The 18,080-nt window shown below is 48.0% G+C and overlaps 1 protein-coding gene across 1 annotated transcript in view; it reads left to right on the forward strand.

Moving 5' to 3' along the window:
* Positions 1-18,080, forward strand: part of CASS4 (Cas scaffold protein family member 4) — a 33,212-nt gene that overhangs the window by 7,378 nt on the left and 7,754 nt on the right. Inside the window, exons 2-3 of the mRNA XM_035025432.1 lie at positions 12,321-12,743; positions 17,828-17,929. Coding sequence (XP_034881323.1) covers positions 12,321-12,743; positions 17,828-17,929 — 525 coding nt within the window. The remainder of the gene's footprint in view (positions 1-12,320; positions 12,744-17,827; positions 17,930-18,080) is intronic.

Genomic DNA, 18,080 nt, shown 5'->3' on the forward strand with positions numbered 1-18,080 from the left:
TCAGGGAAGAAAATACTTCACTTCCATTGGGCGGTTTTGGAATTTTTTTCTGGCCAGTCACTTCCTCAAAGTCTCATCAGCGGGCAGGACCTTCTGCAGCTACTGAAGTCCTGTGATGAGGGGCTTTTTCATCTGAACCATCAGGAAGAATTGAAAGCTGGAGGGATCGGAGGTCGATGTTACGGTGGAGAAATCACTTCACGTTTGTGCTTTTTCATAGATGACACCGTCATCCAGGGCCGTTTTTACAGGTGTTAGGAAGACAAGGAATCACTCTTTGACTTAAGTTGTTCTTTTTCTCTCACATAGCTTCTCACTTCCAAGTTCACCAGGGTTATTCCCACCACAATGGCTATTGGCACCCAGACGGATGGGGGTAGGGGGGAAGCAGGGGGCAGATGGAGGGAATGCATGGTGTGGCCGGCCCCATCCTTGCCCAGGGCTGTTGGGCTCAGCCCAGATCTGCTGGTGAGAACTGCTGCAGGAAAAGCACGCTGTTCACACACAAATGTTTGAGACCCACACCTCCGACACAAACTGCCACCGAAGAACTTCCCTTCCCAAGCGATTTCTGTTGGTGTTTTCCAGGATATGGAATAATCACCTTTAAAAATACTTTCTTTAAAGGATCAAGATGAAGGTGAATGTGAGTATCTGAGTTTCTCTCTGCTGGCATCATTTCTTGCAACTATTCAAACTGTTTGGGACTCTAAATTCGCCATGTTAAGGGGTCCGTTACTTGTTATTTCAAATTTTTTCCCTAAGTTAGGGGAGCAGGTGATGATGCTCCTCAGATAGCTATCACACCAGTGGAAGTAATTGAAAGTTGCTCTATGGCCCATTTTTGGCTTTGAAACCAAAAAGGGAGAATTTATACTTTGTTTAAAAAGCTATATTCTACTTGGTTAATTTTTTTTTAAGTTTATTTATTTACTCATTAGAGAGAGAGAGCACAAGCAGGGGGAGGGGCAGAGGGAGAAGCAAGCTCCCTGGATGCAGGACTCCAGCCCAGGACCCTGGGATCATGACCTGAACCAAAGGCAGACGCTTAACCGACTGGAGGCTCCCAGGTGCCCCTCGGTTAATTTTCTTTTTAAGCTTAAGTGTTACTCTAAACATAAAGGTAACTGGGGGAAAAGGGTATTTCGGTGTCCCACTTCCAGTTAAATGACTTCAGGTCACTTTGTCCACATTCTGGAACCTTTCATTGGAGAGCTCATCCACTTTTTCAGAGGCTGCTGGAGCCGAAGCTTGCTGATACCCACGGCCTCTCTGACAAACAACAGCAGCTTTCCTTCAGCGTCTCTCCTTTACCCACTTTGCTAAGTCTCTAAGAACCAGCTCCAAGAGAAACAACCCTTCTTTATGTTGTAGGATGATGCAAGAAATTACTCAGCTGTCACCTCATTAAAAAAAAAAAAAAACCTAAATATTTCCGAGACTAAAATGCAGATTCTTGAAGCAGAGCCGTCTCAAGCTCCAGGATACCACCAGCGAACTCTCTCACCACATTAGGCATGACACATGAAAGGCGAGTAATCGAATACAGTTGGAAGTCCCAGGGCGAGTTCTGATTAGGAAATAGACCATTTTGCTATCTTCCGTGACACTTAGTTCCCTAAACCTTGCGGAATAATTGTACTTGTCAATGTCAGTGTTGCTCTGGAAAGCTATTGAAATCTGTGAGGGAAAACAGAAGTTAAGGCAATAGCTTCTTTGTTGAACAATGGTTTTCAAGGGAGATTCTTCAAGAGGAGGGAAGAAGGAAGGAGGGACACATGGAACACAGGAAATGGGGTGGTGGGGTGGGGAGAAAAGGAAGAAGTGGTGGTCCCATCTCAACTGCAGACCTCAGAATATAGCCCCAGGGTGGGTGGGGGGGGAGGAAGGGGCAGCAGGTCTTTCTCGCTGCCCTTCCCCGTGGTACAGACAGGCAACACCAATTCTGGTGTCTTACAACAGGTCGTCCCAGTTTTCGCTGTTGGTGGTATGACTTTGTGTGGGGGAAAACTGCTTTCAACCGAGATGAAGTTGACTTGGAGGCAAGGTTCCTTCTATCCGATCAGAGTAGAATGGACGGGAGTGATTAATGACCGCCAGTTGTTCAAGTTTACCAACATAAAGCCATTTTCTTCCAATAGAACAGAATCCTTTCTTAAAACTAAAACACATACTCATGGTTTACAAAATTCTAACTGTACCAATGAGCATGGACTGAAAGCGTGTTTTCCTTTAATCCCAAAATCTCTATAGTTTCCGGGACTCTGGTCCCCCTGGCCAGAGGAAAAGCCCCAACCAAAAACTTATGTCATCTTTCAGAAAGAAGCTATGCTCACAACAGCATAAATGGGGACATACCATACACACAGTTTGTCCTCCTGATTTTTTTTAAATTAATACTATATTTTGGAGATTGTTCCACATCAACTCATATATATTCTACCTCGTTCTTTTAAATGGCTGTATGGTATTCTGCTATAAAAAATGTATCATTATTTACCAGTAATTACATGTAAGCTGTGTTCTGAATTCTTAGGGCAGGATCCAATTCTGATAAGTGACTAGGCAACATACACACCTGAGTTAAAATGTATTTATCAGTTGGGCGCCTGGGTGGCTCAGTCTTTAAGCGTCTGCCTTCGGCTCAGGTCGTGATCCCAGGGTCCTGGGATCGAGCCCCACATCGGGCTCCCTGTTCTGCGGGAAGCCTGCTTCTCCCTCTCCCACTCTCCCTGCTTGTGTTCCTGCTCTCGCTGTCTCTGTCTCTGTCAAATAAATAAATAAAATCTTTAAAAAAAATGTATTTATCAGTTTACCATCCCTCTCTCGGAAGCACACTTTGTCATTGGCTCGTCTATCAAGACGCACATGCCGTCTTGCAGCAGAGTCTGTGCCAAGCACTGTGATTTGTGGGCTGAAAGGGCAGACTCTGGGGTCAAAACTGCCTGTGTTGCGTTCTTGGTTCTGTGCCTTGCTCTGTGAGCAGCCTTAAGCTACTTAATCACCCTCTCTGTGCCTTAATTTTCTCACCTCTCAAACAGAATATGACTCACAGTATCGGCTTCCTGGGATTGTGAATACCAAGAGAGATAATCCAGGCGAATTATTGCAGTGCCTGGCACAGAAATTGAAAGACTGAGCTATCCTCATCCACGAGGCATTGGCTAAATAGCAAACAACAAAAGTAACGTGATGCCTGACTCAATATGCAGCCAAAAGACCGAAGGGAATTTCTTTCTCTTTGATTAATTACAGGAAGTTAGTAGTAGGGGACACACAGCATGTGTAAGAAGAAAGCTGCATTGTTATGTGGGGTTTGCAAACTGAGAATTCTTTCCAGACTATCTTTGCCAGGACTCCTTAAAAACACGTCTACCCTGTCATCTTACCTCACAGAATGTTGTTACCCATCAAAACCTCTCACAAAACGAGTGTCATGTAGATAGATACTTTGTCTCTTCCTCAGGGTTGTCCTTCTTCCTCTGTCTTTCTTCCCTTTTTGGAGAATGTGGATGAGAAAATGGAGGTGGTGTGGGGATTTTGCTTCTGCTCTTGGAAACTTTTCTTTAACATAATGTGTTTTTAAAAATGATGGAAAATAAACATGAGCAAGCCAACTGATAGCACCATTCTCTCTGCTTTGATCTTTCCAAGCCTATCTGTGTATTTACACAGCATGAGATACTTCCAGTGAATTCTTCCAGTGCATTCGAGGGGAGACTGTTGTCCTTAATGACGATCAAAGGGCTTTCTCCGCTCTGTGTCTACTCCTGATGTTCTGAGTCTGGGTTCAGCTGCCCCATAAAGATCTATAAGAGAAGCTTTCACTGATCTCAAAGTCAAAGCTCCTACAACCAGGGGAAGCTTTTACGAACTTCAGAGATTCATACTTGCCATACATCAAAGGCTTTGAAATATTTACGGTGTATGCTTTAAAAAAGAATTGTGGTTTATGTGTTACTATTCTCTCATGATCCTCAAAGGGGAAGTATGAACAATTCTGCCACCTTCTCCTAAAACTAAGAATTCTTGAAAACAAGTCATGGAATCTATGAGAAAGAAGCTAAAATGCTAAACAAGGACATTTTTCAAAGAAGGAGTTTAGTAGAAGACAGATGCCCATTTTGTCAGTGATGAGGTTCTATGACGGTGTAAGAGCGGGGGTCCAATCATCACTTGCCGCTCAAGGTTCTTGCCACATGTAGAGTCTCTTATTTCTTGTTTGGGGGCACTTACTTATTTACTATTTCCTGCCGTGAGCTGGAGACCTTGTGGTATGATTTACGTTCCCAAGGAAATGGTGATATTCTGGCTACTTAGAAGGAAAATCATCTCGGGGTCTCTCCTATCCCCCTGGTTACTAACTTTAATTTGAGTACAGGGGGTGAGGGATAGTGCTTGTGTCAGCCGTGAGGGGAGGAGAGAAGCAAGCAGGAAAGTGTAGAGAGAGTCTCAAGTTGTGATCAGCTAGCACTAAGTCTTGGCCATAACATAACGTAACGGGGCGGGGTGGGAGGGGGCGCTCCAAAGCCAATCGATCACCTGTTCACTCAGGAGCCCTGCACTGAGTCGAGATGCTCCAGCCTCCTGCCCATTAACTTTGGGTTTGCAAAGGAGAGCGGCATGGGGCCTCGAAGACCCCAGCCATGGGCAGGACTCAACAGCAGAGCACTTCACTTGGCCCAAGAAGTTGTATTTTAAAATCTGTGTGAGGGTGCCACAGTCTCCAGCACTCCCAAATGTCTTCCACCCGGCCTGCCTCCGTATACTTTCTGCCCAGCTCCCATAATCATGTGAGTTCGCTGCTCCTGTCTATGGATGTCTTTAAAGCAGCTTCTTCTAAAAGTACATGCTTTTAGACTTTAGCAGATCAGAGCAGGAGGTTGACCTGGATTTGGAGAAGCCGTGCATCGAGCTGGCAAAGCAGGCTGTGGAATCAGACAGACTCGAGCTTGAATCCCCACGCTGCTGCCTGCCGCTGTGTGACCCTAGGCAGGTCGAGTAACCTTCCTGGTCTCAGGCACATAAAGCTCTCAAATGAGGCGAACCCAGAAGACGGCTTCCAGGGTCGCTGTCCCACTCGAATGCTCTGATTTCCTGCCGCTCTGCTCTTTCAAGGGAAGTAAAGAAAAGAAAAATGGAAAGTAAAGCCGAAAGGCAGGCGGGGCTCTTGCGGAGTTCCCAAGGAGCTGTGCGCACCCTCCTGGTCTAGAGGGTGATGAATGAAGAAGCCCAGAAGTGACGCTTCCGAGGGTGACTCCTCCACGGGCTCGTTCCACCTGGTTCTGCTGAGAGCGGTAGCTGCGGGGACTGGCTCTCTATGCCACTGCTGGAGACAGAAAGCCTGAGAAGCGATTACTCTCCCTGGTCCGTACTGCGTCCGTCCTCCCCTCTCTGGTAATTACAATCCTGCCCTTTCTTTCAAGACTCGCCTTAAAGGTCGCATGCGATCCTCCACCACCTCCTCCCTCGGGCTGTCCTAAATCCAACCTGTACCTCATCTCAGCGGAGCAGGCATCTCCCACCTGGCCTGGGCGATTGGCTTTGACGAGCCTCTTTGGCCTCACAGTTGCTCCCTCCGATCCCTCTCACCCAGCAACCAGATATAAACAGCAACCAATACGGAATCAAGCTCCGGATCCTTTGTTTACTTCTCTCCACCCAGCCTGGTCATCTTTCAGTTCCTCCAGCTCACCACCCACTTCTCACACACGCGCTCTCTCCCTCCATCACCCCCCCACCAGCCCTCAAACATTTCTCTTCCTCTGCCTGGAGGATCTCTCCCCCACTCTTGAGCTGACTAACTCCTACTCACCCCCAGAGCGCAATTCCCACGGCTCCGTTCTCACTACACCCATATTCCTCATAACTTCCTGTGTTTTCCTTCATTGTCCGGAAGAGAGGTAGAAATCCTATATTGCTTTCTGTGAAAATCTGATTGGAGTTTGTCTCCTCCACTGGAACGTAGATTGGCACGAGATCAGGAACTGTGTTGTTCACTGCTGTATCTCAGCAGGGCACCGGGTATATAGTAGACGCTCAATACAATCTTAGTGAATGAATGAATGAATGAACGAACGAATGAACAACATCCCAGATTTCTCCAATTGTAGCTAATTAATCCCATAGCTCATTGCTGATTCAACATAGGCGAACACAGTGCATCTGGCGGTTGTGTGAAGGTCTCTCCAGAGAGAGAATCTTACCCTTTGTCTTTGTTTCTTTCTTCCAAATGCTTATTCCATTTTCCTTTCCCCTCTTCCAGCTGTTGTATGAAGGTGGGCATTTGAGGGAGATGCCCTTTTTGGAAATTAGTTAGGGATATTTCTTTTACTGCTCACAGAATCTAACTGCCAGTGTGCCCACAGGGGACAAAAATATAAACATATGTCTTCCTTCATCTCTTAAATATCTACACAGATGTTTCCAAATTAACTCCCTATCAAAAACAAAAAAAAACAAAACAAACCCCTGTGAGTGGCCTCAGAGAGTCCTGCAATCGCTGTTAGGCTCTCTTGGGGTGGGCTGGTGGTTGCTTCCAAGTGTTATCTATAAAGAGCTTAGCCCCGTGCCAGGGACATAGGGGCGCGGTGAGTGTTTGCTGCCACCGCTTCTCCTCCCCACACCACCCGTCGCCCCGAAAAAGTCTGGCTCGCCCTGACTCGATTCTCTCCTCAGCACGCCTAAAGGCTCAGCGTCTCGGTCCTGTGTGGACGCAAAGGAGGAGACCAGCCTTACGTGGGTGGTGAGGGACACCTCGGCAAGAGGTGACTTTTCGTGCAGGGACAGCCTCTGCAGGAGGTGACCTTTGAGCTGAGATCTGAAAGAGGAGCCAGTCATGCAAAGATCTGGCGGAAGAGTGTTCTGGGCAGGAGAAGTAGCAAGGGCAAAGGTCCAGATGTGGAAGCAAGCTTAGTGGCTCTGGGAAAAGGGAGAAAACAATGTGACTGAAGGAAAATTAACAGGCAGAGTGGTGGGCCAGGAGGGCGACCAGACAGGGAACGCAGGTTTTGTTCTAAGTGGATTTCGAAGCCATTGGAAGTCTTTATTTTTTTTTTAATTTTTTTAAAGATTTTATTTATTTATTTGAGACAGAGAGAATGAGAGAGAGAGAGCACATGAGGGGGGGAGGGTCAGAGGGAGAAGCAGACTTCCCGCTGAGCAGGGAGCCCGATGCGGGACTCGATCCAGGGACTCCAGGATCATTACCTGAGCCGAAGGCAGTCGCTTAACCAACTGAGCCACCCAGGCACCCATTGGAGGTCTTTAAATGAGAAACCAACACGATCTGATTTAAGGATATAAATATGTATGTGTATAAATGTCTGGAGAATGGGTTGTAAGGGGAATGAATGGTGCAATAATGGATGTGAGAAGAGCAGTTTGAGTCCAAGTGACCTTAGACAAGTCATTTGACCTCTCTGACCCTCAGTCTCTTCCTCTGTAAAACAAGGATTAGAAAACCCACCTCTGAGGCTTCTGAGAGTTAAGTGATACAACGACTGCATCGCTCCCAACACAAAATAGGGCCCCATCAACATGGTCCTGTGTCTTCTAGGTGAAGGGGCCTCCAGATCCCTCACTTGTGTTACATTCTTCTTCTGGAACAGAAACTTTGATGGGCTTTGTTATTAAAACTCCGAGACATTGACTGATTGCATGAGGTGTCCTGAGACATCCCTGCCCATTAGAACAAAGGGAATTAAGTGATAGCGCCATACATGGGATTTGCCTTTGCCGGGAGTTTACAGCCGGTAAGGTAGGCGGGGTTGCACTGCAGACTGCAGGCTGGAAGCAGAGTAGTAAGACTGACCATCTTGGACAGCTGTGGGTGCCCGCTGGAGTGGGTGATCGTACGAGCCCACTGTTCTCTAGGAAACAGTCCCCGCCTCTCGCAACAGGCAAATCCACCGACGAAGCTGGTGCCAATCTGGACGTTTCCGAGCAGCTACCACGCTGCAGCAACTGCTCTCTGTATGTACACGTGATCTTATTTCTAGACAAATGCAGGCACGTCTCAGATGATCAGCTTTTTCTTTTATGGATGTGTCAAGTGTATTTCGTGAAGTTGTGGTGATTGGTTGCAGACTGTGTTTCTGTTTTCTCGCCAGTGTGGACAGTTGAAGTGTAATGTTCAGGAAAGTAAACTCATGAATCTCAGGAGAACATACAATGAGCTCATGTCAAAGACTTTATTAAACGGATTCATTAATGAGAGAACCAGTAAGATGTTCAAACTGGGTCAAAGAGCATTTAGGAATCTAGGTAATTGTAGGCAATTTAATAAAGGATTATTAAGAGAGGATTGCAGGGCTTAGTTATAAGTCTGGTTCAAGTCTGATAAGGTAATAAACCATAACCTTTCAGGTTCTTTTCTTACTATACAGAGATTATTATTAACTAGAAAAAAATCTACAAAGTAACATGGAACTTCACTAAATCCTGGCCTTTAATTGGTACTCTTTATAAGATTCTAAAACTCTCTTCTCTCTAAATGCTTCATCTCTGCTAGATTCCGCAGGCTGGAAACACACTCACACTACATTCACGGGACAGTCACTGAGTGTGCAGACTAGCCTGGTCTTGAGGCCCATCTTTGGGACATCTTGGTGGTCATTCTCACCAAAGGCCACCTAATGGGATGGGCAGAGAGTCTCAGAGAACCTCCTTTTTACCCTACTCTAGAAAGACACAGGGGCTCTCATGTCGGTACTGAGTGTCCCTTTATCTCCCAAAGACTTGAACACAAGGGTATTACATTACTCAGCCTTCTCCACCCATTAACTCTAAAAGCAACCAATGAGCACCTGCTGTGTGCTGGAAGCTGGGGATGCAGTTAGAGCAAGGAAGGTGTCCTCTTCCGGAGCCAGTGCTCTAGCCCGGACATAGATACCAAATAGACGATCATCACCTACTTAATGAATTATATGTGAGTGTCATCAGTCCTGACATGGAAAAGCATTGGGCAAAAAAAATGGGGAGGACTAGTGTAGTCTGAAGGAGTCTGGGTGTCAAGGAATCTTTTTGCAAAGAAGGGACATCTAAGAGGAGTCTGGAAAGAAGAGTGGGTCTAACTAGGCACACAACTGCTGACTCTCGGAAAGAGGGAACAGCCTGTGGGAAGGACTCAAGCCCCCACAAAGGGTAGCGCTCCTATGGGGCTGATGAGGAAGTGATACCACGAGCCTAGAGATGTAGGCGGGAGTGCAATCTCTCAGGGCCCTGAAGGTTTGGGGGGAGCAGGGGCTACGGGGGAGCCTCGGAATTTCACAGAGTGGATCATCACATGATCGAAGTTGGTATCCCCAAACTCAAGCACGGGGAACAGTGCCGTAGCTCATAAACATTCAGCCAAGGTCGGCTGCCCTTATGAAGGAATACGTAGGTGGCCAAGGGGACACGTCGTGGAGTTCCTCACACCCAGAAGGAAATTGGTGTTTATTAGCCCTAACTGGGCTCTCTGCTTTTCAGTGTAACCCCATACACTCACTCCACCTCCAACCAGTGAGATTTGTGCCTCCCTCCCAGGGGAGAGTTTCTGGTTCACCCGGGATGGGAGAGGAGATGCCCACAGGCAGGAATGTCCTTCACAACACACACACCTCTAATGCTTCAGGACCATGTTCTTTCTTTTTAAAAATGAGTTAATTTCCAAGAATGAGTTAAAAAACCTCTCAAGTTTCCAAGACAAAGATTTTAAAACAAATGTACCATCCAACCGAGAGCTCATGCTGAGGGTCATGGGCTGGGAGGAAATGGACAGTCTCATTCACAATGGACGAAAGTGTACATGAGTCAACCATGCCCAAGGGCAATGAGGGAAGGAGGAGCCCTAAGGATTTCACCCACCTGGACATTTCTCTCTGGAAATAAATAGGGAGAGTTGCAAATATTTAGCGATGAAGATGGATCATCTTAGCACTGTTTGTAATAGCTAAAAACTGGAATTAGCTAAAATGTCCCAGAATCAGGAAGGACAAGCATGGTTCATCCTCACAGTGGAAAATGGCACCACTATTTAAAAAGATACTGAATGAAGAAAGCTGTTCATGGACACGGAAAAATGTTCGCAATCTATTATTAAGTAGAAAAAAAGCAGATTATAAAGCCATATGTAGCATATGATCCCATGAGGTTTTTAAAATACAACTGACTCTCGGTATGTATATGAACGAATATGCACAAGATCTGAGAGGTCACGAACCAAAGGAGTGACAGTGGTTCTCTGTGGCAGGCATTTCTGTTTTCTTCTATTTGATTATCATTGTTTTGTACTCTCTCTGTCCTTGCTTTTGTAGCAAGAAGAAAGTTCCATGTGCAAAACTTATTCATGATCTCCTAGGACCTCAACTGCAGTAGATTTTACGTGGGATTGTCAGTTTCTGCATGGAGGATCTGACTTTACTTATGCTTCTCACATAGACAGGCAACAGTGTTTCTCTAAATACATAGAGACCTTACTGTGTGTTTAAAATATTTTTCAGCAGTTAGACATCCGATTCCATTTTTGTAACAGAAAAACTTTATGCAAAAAAGTAAATAAAACCAACACTTCTTAACAAATGTAATGGGATGGCTCATCATTTTTGCTTTGTTTTATGAGTATAAGAGGTATAACTAACTAAATTTAGTCGAAGGAAGAAAAAAGCAACCAGAGGGATAAATACCAAAATAGTCTGAAAAGTTACCTCTAAGTGGTGGGATTGTGGATAATTTACACCTCTTTTTTCTTTTCTGTATTTCCTAATTTTTCTGTGACAAGTGTGCATTGATATAATAACAGGTGATCATGTTAAAACCCACAGAAACAAACTGCTTTCATTTAATTACAGCAAAAATCCATATAAGAAGGAGGTTTACCCATTGCTGCCCCTGAGACAGGGTGATTTTCCTTTGAGGACCATGTGCCTTACAGAAAGAGCATGAATCTGAGAATTAGGGAGACTGACTGGGTTGGGTTTTTTTTTCTTTTTTAAGAATTTACTTATTTATTTGAGAGAGAATGAGCATGGGCAGGGGGAGCGGTAGAGGGAGAGGGACAAGCAGACTCCCTGCTGAGCACCGAACCCGACACAGGGCTCAATCCCAGGACCCCAAGATCATGACCTGAGCTGAAGGCAGATGCTTGACCGACTGAGCCACCCAGGGGCCCCTGACTGGGTTTTGATCCTGGCTGTGTGACCACAGACTAGTCACTAACTCTTGTGTCTCTATTTCATCACTACCCGCTAATGAACATTGACTGAGCATCTCTCATGCACCTGAATCTGTTCTTGATGCTGGGGACAGAGCAGCAAATAAGTGAGATATGGTCCCAGCAGCCACAGAACTTAGAATCCAATTCAGGAGAAAAATAGCAACAACGAGACAAAGAGCACTATGATCATTAGGATAGTAACAGCCGACCTTTACTGAGCACCTACTAACTGCCAGGCCCTGTTCAGTGAGCTTTATGTACCTAACAACACTTTTCATTCTTGCCCCCTGAGGAAGATGTTATCATTAGTCCCATTTGACAGACGAGGAAACTGAGGCCCAGAGAGAGTAGCTAATTTGCTCCAAGGCCCACAGCTAAGAAGTCGCAGAGCTGGGATTTCAATCCGACTATGTGCTCTGCCGCACTCCCCCGAGAAGCTCATGGTCATCACAAATGAAAACCGTGCCCTGAGAGCACAGTCAGGAGACTCGACAGGTTAGGGCGCCTGGGTGGCTCAGTCGTTAAGCATCTGCCTTCTGCTCAGGTCATGGTCCCAGGGTCCTGGGATCGAGTCCCGCATCGGGCTCCCTGCTCGGCGGGAAGCCTGCTTCTCCTTCTCCCACTCTCCCTGCTTGTGTTCCCTCTCTCACTGTGTCTCTGTCAAATAAATAAATAAAATCTTTTAAAAAAAAAAAAAAAAGGAGACTCGACAGGTTAGACTGCCCTGAGGAGATGACATTCCACCAGAGACCCCAAGGATGGGTCGGAATAAATCAGGCAAAGAGTAGGGACAAAAGCCTGTGGGGTCAAGGAAACATAAGAATGTGTTTCTAAGGGGCGCCTGGGTGGCTCAGTCGTTAAGCGTCTGCCTTCGGCTCAGGTCATGATCCCAGGGTCCTGGGATCGAGCCCCACATCGGGCTCCCTGCTCAGCGGAAAGCCTGCTTCTCCCTCTCCCACTCCCCCTGCTTGTGTTCCCTCTCTCGCTGTGTCTCTCTCTGTCAAATAAATAAATAAAATCTTAAAAAAAAAAAAAAAAAAGAATGTGTTTCTAAGCCAGGGGCTTGGTGGAGTGGTTGTTGGCAACAGTAATAACAATGAATTCTTTCTCCTCCCATCCCCAGACACTCTTGGCCAGAGCACTTTATGACAACCACCCAGACTGCTCCTACGAGCTGGCTTTCTGCAGAGGAGACATCTTGACCATTCTGGAACAAAACGTGCCAGAAAGCGAGGGCTGGTGGAAGTGTTTGCTCCACGGAAGGCAAGGTCTGGCCCCTGCCAACCGCCTCCAAATCCTCCCTGAGGCCCCCGCTGACAGGCCCTGTCCCCCTTTCCTGAGAGGCCTGGAGGAAGCTCTCGCCAACTCCGAGGAGACCTACCAGGTACCCACCCTGCTCAAGCCCCCAACTCCAGGCCCCGTATATGAGCACATGAAGGGCTGGGTAGAGGGGCCTCCACCCACCACCGCACAAGTCTACGAATTCCCTGACCCACCTGCCCACGCCAGAATCGTCTGTGAAAAGACTCTAAGCTTTCCGAAACAGGTATGCATGTTTCCAAATAAAACAGAAGGGTCGAGGGATATGTAACTCCCAGGGGCTGACCTTGCCCTTGAGTTCTTGGTGTCCATTGGGAGGATCAATGTGCAAAGTGGGAACCTGGACCCCTTTGATTGGCTGATGATGGGAGCTCGTATTTGGCCCCCAGTTCAGTTCTCACTAATATTCTCGGCACTGTAGTGATTCCCCACCCCACCCCCTGCCCCCTGTTCTCCAAGACATCCCCACTTGGCAGGAAATTGAAAGCTTAGTGGAGCTGTTCATGAAAGTATTAAGGACTTCCACCATGGCCTTTTTGGACACTAGGACTTCTAGTGATTGGTTCAAAGGCAAGACATTACCCAACAGATTTAACATCTATATTCCCTTCAGCCAAGAAACTTTACTTCCAGAATTGCTACAGAAATACCCAAGGAGGCAAACATATATCTGGGTGAGGAGGCCATGGCCATAATAGCATTTTTTGTTATAGGGAAAAATCTAAGATGCCTAAATGTTTGTTAACGGGGGGATTGGTTGCATAAATGTTTGTTATCCCTACAACATACTAGGCACTTGTCAAAAAAAAAATGAAGTCGTTCTAGGAGGCACATATAAGGGAGAAAAAATAACCATTTAAACAAAACCAACCAAACAAAAACTAAACAAAACAAAACAAAACCAAAAAACCCAAATGATCTGTGTGTATATATGTGTGCGTGCTCACCACTGAAAGAACAAACACCTACAGAGGTCCCCTTAGGAAGTGGAGTTGGTCACTCTTACATTCCCTGTACCTGCCACTGTGCCTGGCCTGGGGTGGGTGCCCAGTCAATGAGCAGAGAGATCAGGAAGTTGATTTGTGTGTTCTATAAGTATGTATGACATCTGCAATTTTCAAAAATAGCAATTTAAAAAAAAAAAACAAACAGAGGAAATGAAGCACTAGGTAGATGTAGAATGAAAACTTTTTTTTTTTTTTTAATATGGAAAGGAATTTAAAGAAGAAAGGAGAAAAGTAATGTATTGCTGTCCCCAGGCCTGGGCCTTGATGAGGTGTTAAGCACGCAGAACAGATTTGCATGGTCTTCTGTCACTGTGGGTGTTTCCTGCACACTTTGCTTTCAGCTCAAAGGACACATCCCACCTGGCCCCAGCTCTGGGCAGGGGTCCTGGTAAGGTCTGCGTCCAGGAAGGCTGCTCCCCCGCCCCCCCCGCCTGTGAACCCCACAAGGAAGCTGGTCACGCCTTCTGCGGCAGCCCGCCGGGAGGCCTGGCACGCTCAGCTGCTGTCTGAGCAGCTGACTCAGAGCAGGGCCTTGGTGGGGCTTCCTCCACGAGCAAGTAGTCTCTGCTGAAGTTAAGTTGGGTTTCCCCCTCTCCCCCAAAGGCACACGGGGGCCGTGTCTTCTGTTCACCGGGTGTCCCAGGCACCCGAGCCCAGGGAAGGCTCCTACCGCTTTAACGTTTGTTAAATGAATGAAGTGACCGTGGACCCCAACTTCTAGCGGGCATCGCAATAAAGAGAACGATGCGTTTACTCTCTACACCTAACTCGGCGAAGGGTCAGGGCATTGGCTGGGAGATGTGCCCTTGACGTGAAGCGTGTCTGTGATGGGAGCCCCCCACCCACCGCCTTGTAAGGCTGCGGCCGTGGACAGAAACCACAACCACGATGGGGAATTCAGAAACCAGGGGCTCTTGAAGTGGGCCCAGTAAGACACCTGGGGAACTTTCCTGCCTTTTTCTCCTGCTTCCGTTTCCTCTGTGGCTGCTCCATCTACATTTTTCTCCCTCCTCCCCCACTTTTTGTTTGTATCGCCTTCAATGCGCTTGCAGGGGCAGGGGGAGGGGAGGGGGGTCTCTGAGAGCAAGAAATGCCGCCTGTGGCTTGGAAATCAGTAGTGTGGTCACCTGGCTTCCGGGGCAGCCACAACCATGCTGGGAGAGTGGGCCCATCCCAACACCCCTCTCTACCTCTCTGTCTTGCCACATCACTTCTAAGTGCTCCTCAAAGCTGTGCCTTCTGGTGATGCTAAATAATTCCACTCCTTCTTCTACCACAAGAAGGAAGGAGCTAGAAGAAGTGGATGAAACCCAGTTCAGAAGCTTCCGATCCGAGTAGTCTGGGGGTTAGCCCTGACTCCTTGGTGGGCAGAAGTGCTCGATAGAACTAGGCAAATCCAGCCACTAGCTTTGGGCTGTTTTCCAACGGGCAGTTCACAGGCATGGAACTGGGCCAGGTGACCCATTTCACAGACTCCCCTTAGCCCTGCATGGACGATCACTAGATTAAGGTTGACCAAAAATTAAAAACCAAGAAAGGTGAAAATATGTCACTCTTCTCGAGTTGTCTAATCAAGGAATCCACGTGTCAGGATCAGACGTCTCTATCGCTGGAAGAGGCCTCGGTGGGTCTTAAGAATGACTTGTCATGCTACAAACGAGGGAACTAATTTCCAGGGAGGTGAGGTGGCCCAGCCAGGGTCACAGGGGGATGAATACCAGCGACCAAAACTTCCTTGTGCCCACACGTGGCTGCCCATGCCCTTAGACTCTGCATGCCCTTGCTCTTCGTTTTCCTGACTCTGTGGCTGATGCTATCTATTCTTCGAAATTAGCTTTTTACTGAGAAGTAACCTACAGATCCTAGGGGGATAGCTTAGTCACTAGTACCCAGATCAAGAAACAGAACAAAACTAGCACCCCAGAAGCCCCCTCACACTTTCTTCTGGTCACTTCCTCCAGGGTAACCACTGTCTTGAGCTTTGTTTTACTTTTTATTCCAACTTCCTTAATGTAATATGCTGGCCTGACTTTTTTTTTTTTTTTAATCGCCATACAAAGAACATATTTGATGTTGGTTTGAATTCAGAAAGGGGAATCTTTCATATTTCAAGTGAAAAGGGTCCCACTTCCTGGTGGAATTATTCTCAGACCCACTAGTTCCTGAACTGGAGTTTCCTTTTGTCTCCCTATTTTGAAATCGTGGTTCTCAGACATGTTCCTTACTTGATTGCCACCTTGAACCTTTCTGTTCAAGAAACACTGGGCATTTCTGAACCAGCTTCCACCGCCTGAAATTCCACACACAGGAAAGCCCCTTCGTCCTCCGTGGGTGGTCTACCCACAAAGTCAGCTACAGAAAGCCAAAGGGCTTGGGGTCTTAGAGGGTAAGAGGCAATGGGAGTGCATTTGGAAAAGCTCTGTGGCAGGGGACAGAATAAGCCGGAGGTGGAGGTGACGGCCTATGGCCTGGGAATTGGACAGGGCAGGCGTGTCAGGAGCTTGGATTTAACCCAGCATGGAGTGTAGACCAATCAGCCTAAGACCAGGAGGGACAAAGTCAGCTTTATTGCCCCACTGTAGAGAGAGGGTTCACAGAGCAGAGGAACCGTGGGCTGTCTCACAAACAGAGGATAAGGGAGCTTGATTAGTTATGGGGGTGGGAAAAGGTGACGTGAATACAAAGGCCTGTCTTGATAGGCTCGATGCACAACAGGGCAGTGTGTAAAGGGCTCAGCGTCAGCCCAGACTTCAAAGCAGGCTGTTCTCTCTTTGGGACCCTCCAGGCTGAGGGAGATGGGGAATATTGCATCTGATACCTCGTGTCACAAGCTCTGTGTTGGGGACCGAAAGTGAGCCTGCTTCTCTGATGAGAGTGGGATGTTTCCTTCTCACTGATAGAACTTCAGACTGCAATGCTCCCGAGAGCCTAGGATTTTAGAGAACCAGTTTTCTCTGTGAGTGAGGAAGCAGTCATTATTTGGAGGGAGGTTATTTTGACACTCGACAGCTGACTGTGTCCTGGGAAGGAATGTCTGTCCCGTTCGCTTTGTGGCTGCTTTATCTGCGTCCGTCATTCCAGCCTGATCAGTGGTGGGACCCACTGGTCCCTACCAGTGCCTCAAGCTGTACACTTTCTTTCACCCAAAACGAGCAAATAAATAAGTAGATACTCGCATTTCCTTCATGCCACGCCGGGTCGCCCTCGTGAACAAAGGGACTCTGATCTAGTCCTCATAAGCTGCTCCTCTACCTAGACTGCCCTCCCCGGCTGCACATATTCAGGTCTTCTCCATCCACGCGATCCAATTCAGAAAGCCCTTTCCAGTGACAGGTTCCTGGGGACCCAGTGGGAAATGCAGTCTCCCTCCGCCAACTCTCTGGACTTGACCCTTTCCTCTCCTCAAGGCCCTGTCTCGCTTTCCAGCCTGCGTCCTGGCTGTGTCCCCACCTTATTTCTCCCCCATTAGACCTTGACCCTGGCAGACAGCACGCACTCCCTTATATAAATCACCCATTCCCGGGCCCCTCCTGGAGACGTCCTTGTTTGAGAGGTCTGACGTGGAGCCGGGCAACCGTATCATTTTGAAGTTCACCAGGTGGTTGGTTCCCTGGCCAGGTCTGGAAGCTGTGGCCCCTGGAGCAGCCAGTGTGGTACCCGGTGTAGAGTGGACATTCATGAGTTCTGGAGGATTCACTCGAATCCAGTTATAAGCACAGCCTCCAAGGCTGAGGGCCACCTTGGTCTGGTCCCCTCCTGCTGCGCCATCGGCCCTCATCCCCAGTAACACATCCTGTGACAGGCCCCTGCTCCCTCCCCGCCCCCTTGAGTCCCTTCATTTCACACCCTTTGAGCCTCTCCTGTCCGGCTCACTGCTGCATCCCCAGCATCATCAGATGAACACAGTAACACCCCCGGATTGGAATCACAGCCCCGGATCCCTTGAGAACTTCAGAATCACCTGGGAGGTTCACTGAAACTGCAGATTCCCAGGCTCCCCACAGGACTCAGAGGCCCCAGTACAACAGACATGGGGCCCGGGAATCTGCATTTGAGCCTGCTGCCCAGGTGAGGCTGACGCAGGCAGCTGTGGGCCCCCACGTGAGGAAGACTGGCCGCCACCACGGGACCTCCCCTCCCATGTCCTGGGTCCGAGGTCTGAGCGAAGGGCCGCCAGGCAGGGGTGCAGGGACATGGCCTCCACACTGTCAGGCTGCCTTTGTTGTGTGAGGGTAACTTGGAACATGATCTGCGGACTCTGCAGTGACGTCTCCTTCCCTTGGCTCTTCTTTGTCTCCCCAAGGCCCTCTTCACCATCCCCAGACCTGCTTGGGCCTCGTTGCCAATGCTGCCTTACCAGGTGTATGATGTACCGGCCCAGAGCCGGGGTCCCCTGGCCCTGAAGGTGAGTGTCGGCCCTGGTCCTGCCCGGCCCGTGGGGTTCCCCGTGTCAGGCAGATTGCTTTTCTGCATTCAAGCAGGTGCCGCCGAGCCTCTCCTCTCTCCACCTCTCCTCTCCCCGCACCTGCACCTGTTGCTGAGCATCTCTTCTCCTC

Source organism: Mirounga leonina, unplaced genomic scaffold (genome assembly GCF_011800145.1).
Source record: "Mirounga leonina isolate KUSES-001 unplaced genomic scaffold, KU_Mleo_1.0 Mir_195, whole genome shotgun sequence".
NCBI lineage: Eukaryota > Metazoa > Chordata > Mammalia > Carnivora > Phocidae > Mirounga > Mirounga leonina.